Source organism: Habropoda laboriosa, unplaced genomic scaffold (genome assembly GCF_001263275.1).
Source record: "Habropoda laboriosa isolate 0110345459 unplaced genomic scaffold, ASM126327v1 scaffold45, whole genome shotgun sequence".
NCBI classification, from domain to species: domain Eukaryota; kingdom Metazoa; phylum Arthropoda; class Insecta; order Hymenoptera; family Apidae; genus Habropoda; species Habropoda laboriosa.
In genome coordinates this window covers 1,065,038-1,069,385 of record NW_017100168.1, presented here as the reverse complement: position 1 = coordinate 1,069,385, position 4,348 = coordinate 1,065,038, and the positions used below count along the sequence as shown (strand labels likewise).

Here is a 4,348-nt window from a genome sequence, read left to right as displayed (position 1 = left end):
TATCCGGCATCCACTAAATGCTTCACACTGGCTAGCGCCGGTTATATCCGGCATCCACTAAGCGTGTCGCATTGGCTCGCGTCTCAACAACTCAAAGTGAAGATTTATTTTATAATACAGAACAAGGGCCTCAACGACATTCCCTTTGTCCGATACACCCTTAAGTCCTCTGCTGTTCCAACGAAATCCTGTAAGATTTGAAAAAACGCGAGGCACTCTTAATGTGTATGGTGTGCACTAATGGCACGACGACCCGTTCGTTAGTGGCATACCGATGCCTAGTTCCGCCGTCGCGAAAGGGTTAACCAACCCGAAACGAAGGCGATCTCAACCGTTACGGCCCGTAACAGTCCACCTTCATAATTATGGGCTCATGTGTACTCCTAAGAAGCTAACTTACCGGAAGAATAAGAAATTGAACAAAAAAATTGAAAGTTCCCCGTACAATAATGATAAAAAAAGGAAAACGGGGAAAATGATAAAAATTTCGGCCTAATATACTTAGGTTTACTTTACTTCCAATTTCAGTCAGGTTCTGTGATCTCCATTTTTCAATTAACTTTATCCGATATATCTTGAGATATATCCATTCCGTGTATTAATATTAACATAACTATACTAATATCTGAAACTAACATCTACCTTACAGAATGGCGAACTCCATCAATTCAGCACTGGAAGTTATCCTTCTGATCGATCTGACGCAAACAAGCATAAGAATGGCTGTTCTTATATACAGTGCCCTTCTAGTAAGTTTCTCGCTCTAATCGAAAAAACAATATCCCCTCCCCCTTCAAGAAAAAGGAAGGATAATTTCATATTTCTAAAACACATTTAATTTTTCAGAGTCCCGAAGCAAATCTCGTGGGCACGTTCACATACGTTTTGTACATTTTGTTAGTCACGTCGTTGTTATACTTGTACTCGTTCATAGGTGAACGATTGGCATACGAGGTAAACGATTGACCCAACGTTCGAACGCGACCAATAAATTAGCCGATAATTTATTTTCTATTTAGTCGACGAAAGTGACCGAAGCGTACTATGATACCGAGTGGCAAGAATTATCGGTCCGTAATCAAAAGCTGTTGCTTCTTGCCATGCGTTCTGGACGAAGAACGTTATACCTTACAGCTGGAAAAGTGTACAATTTCTCCTTGTACGGTTTTATCCATGTAAGTATTACGAATATTAACCCTTTGCACTCGAACGGCGCTATTATGCCAATTTTCGTAATGTGTAGGGGAGAGTCGCGCAGTACCGGCCACTCTAAGTTTTTGTACTATAACTTGGGCTGACGTTGGTAAAAATGAAATTTCAAAAAAGTAATTTGTAGTAACAAAAAGTGCTTAATAAAAGGGGACAAATGATTTTTTTTAAATTTTCTCATAAAGATAAATAATTGGTGGAAATAAAAAAAAAGACGAAAAATCATCGTACAGTACCGGCCAAGCTACTTAGTTGGTAGATTTGAAGGTCTAAGTAATAAATGATGTTAGTAAAAATCATTTAAAAATAGAATAGAACTTTTATTTAGGCACGTCTACAAATATCACAAGTAAAGTGATCGATATTTTCTTGATCCGTACACTCCACGTGAGCCCAACCGTTGCATTTCACGCACTGCGCCCAATCTTCGTTGAAGGATTCTTTACAAACGATGCACTCAGTGACTTGTCCGTCAATACCTAGGTTCCTTCTTCGTGAGCTATCTTTTCTCTTACTTATCTCTTCTCGTAACTTCCTTCCTCTCTTGATTTTTTCATTTTTCTTTAGTATTTACTCAGCTTTTCTTGTTTTTGCTTTCAATTGTTTCTCATTAATCAGTTTCTTCTTTTCCTGAACATCTTCTGTAAAAGATACCGATGTTAGAATTACAGACTGTTGCGTCTGTCGTTTTCTCTGTGTTCTCCTTGTTTCTGAAATATTCTTTGCAGGAATGTTTTTAACAATTTTCATAAAATCGGAAGATACGCTTGCTCATTTCGGACATTTTTCTGCAGAAAAACAAAGAAGAAAAACCTAGCGACTTGAATTATAGGAAAAAATTTTTAAAAAATTTGGCCCGTACTGCACGACAACAAGCACGTGGAAGAACTTTTAGGTTTAATGCATAATATACAAAGCGAATTGCAGAAACCGGGGCATTCGTGTATACCTAATAGTCTAAAAATAATGTACTATAACAAAATTATTTAATTACCTGAAAAGTTAGAAATCAGCTATGAAAAATAACTTTTGTCGTACGGAACACCAGCGTAAACGTTAAACGTCTTAGAACTCTGGTAATACTGAAGAAAAAAGAACGTCGCCGGAATACGTTGCTCAGGGCTATAGTATTTATTTGTTTATCCATCGATAGTGCAGTCAACTAACAGTATAAGCGAGATCTAGCTTTGGCCGGTACTGCACGACTCACCCCTAAGTCTATGCAATCGTTGTATTTTTAAAAGAGGCTAACGAAGTACGCTATAATTTTATGGAACTTAGAAGAACTTTAAAAATACAATTATTTCGAGCAATGTACATAATGCAAGTAATTTTGGTTCGAACAACATCAGAAGAATTTATTTATTTTATAACAGATTATGAAAACCTCCTTCGGATACGTTTCTCTATTACGAACATTAACTTAACAAAACGGATATAAGGAATTTATGTTAAAAAGTATGCTGTCACGTTCTACATATTTTCAAAAATTAGAAATAAACTATTTTAACTTATATTTCACAGTATTTGATTTAACATTTATCGTTCTCTCTACAAAGAAATAAGTATCGCATTGTCAGAAAGTACTCTGTCACGCCAGACAGTGAACGTGTTAATAAGTAAATGTTGTTCAAATTATGTCGTGTTTGATGTCATTTTCATCAGGAAAATCTCGTCAATATGTTAAGAAAAATTTCGGGATAAAAAAACGTAAAATTAAAAAAGTTGGTATTTAAATCGCTTGGTTGCCTCGACTCACGTTTCATCCTTATCTTTTACTCGCTGTCCTTGTCTACGTTCGGCAAACTACAAAGGCGGGCGCGAGGCTCGAAAACGTAGTCCCTGACTCTACAAGTGTCCGGTTTAGATTCCTTGCGGACTGACACTTGTGGAGACATTACTGTATTGCTCGAAAACGTAGTCCCTGACTCTACAAGTGTCCGGTTTAGATTCCTTGCGGACTGACACTTGAGGAGACATTACTGTATCTCAAACCCATAGCACTTAATTTTGTCTGCCTGGCTAAAGTTGTGCGTTATTATAGTGTCCAACTATTCGAATAATTCGGATTACTTTTAACACGAATTCTTTATTCGAAATTCGAACACTTCGAATAAAGTATTCATATACGAAATCAATCGAATTATTCGAACAGCTCGACAAACACGAAGTTTCACAGCCCCAATACAAACTTAACCAAAGTTCGAAACGGTAGATTTCATTCGATCGCACAGCGAGAGAGCCACATTATCAGCATCTTCTGTGTGGGAGCTACGTAAGGAGCTTCGAGCATGCTCTATTACCCTAATAAACACATACTTTCAGCACACGAACCGTCGGTCTCCTTTATAGAATAGACGTATAGCTCGAACAAAAGAGAAAGATCCTATTGAAATTTTCATCCTATTCACAATTTTCCTCCTTTGCTAACTGAAATGTACATATAACAACTGTCGTCAGAAAATTTCTTTCGTAACTTCGTTTAATTGTTATGCAATCAAACGAATCTCCGTAACTGTGGTTACAACGAGAATGTATCGGATTAAATACCGTGGAAAAAATATATCGATAATCAGACGACCAATCGACAACTTTTAATTGAAAATCACCGATGAAACTCGAGATCGAGGCGCGTAATGGAGCACACTTGTCTACGATACGAATCAGTTGTTATATAAGATTACTACCTATCGATCGCCTGTACAAAACAGTACAACAACAATGTTCTTGCTATCTAAATTAACGTCAACGGATCGTAACTTCGTTGAAAGACCAAGGACCGCGATGAACGTTAGATACGCTCTATTAGAATTATGGCAATAAATTAAAAGATATTATTTTAATTATGAATCTTCTTTCATGCGAGGAAGGCACGTCGCTATGCAATCAATCAAACAAAACATCGACAAGACGCAGAGAAAAAAAAACGTATCAGCGTCACCCATACTAAACAGATGGTTACTGTTATTTCTATATATATTTTGGAAGTGACGTAAAGTAATTACTCGCGCAAGTTGTTTAATAAAAATATATTTATTTGAATCCGATAACGCTTAACCTAATTTTGAAGTGTAGGCGATGCCAGTCTACGACCAAAAGGCCACGTGCCTTTTTCGGGGCTCCCTTAAGTAGCCCCTTT

At 37.1% G+C, this 4,348-nt stretch overlaps 2 protein-coding genes across 2 annotated transcripts in view; one reads left to right on the top strand and one right to left on the bottom strand.

The window, feature by feature from the left end:
* Window positions 1-2,636, top strand: part of LOC108578619 (odorant receptor 22c-like) — a 4,186-nt gene extending 1,550 nt beyond the window's left edge. Inside the window, exons 2-5 of the mRNA XM_017941982.1 lie at window positions 647-749; window positions 847-954; window positions 1,020-1,175; window positions 2,586-2,636. Of these exons, the coding sequence (XP_017797471.1) occupies window positions 647-749; window positions 847-954; window positions 1,020-1,175; window positions 2,586-2,636 (418 nt within the window). The remainder of the gene's footprint in view (window positions 1-646; window positions 750-846; window positions 955-1,019; window positions 1,176-2,585) is intronic.
* Window positions 1-4,348, bottom strand: part of LOC108578631 (probable multidrug resistance-associated protein lethal(2)03659) — a 26,265-nt gene that overhangs the window by 16,220 nt on the left and 5,697 nt on the right. The gene's annotated exons all lie outside the window — the stretch shown is intronic.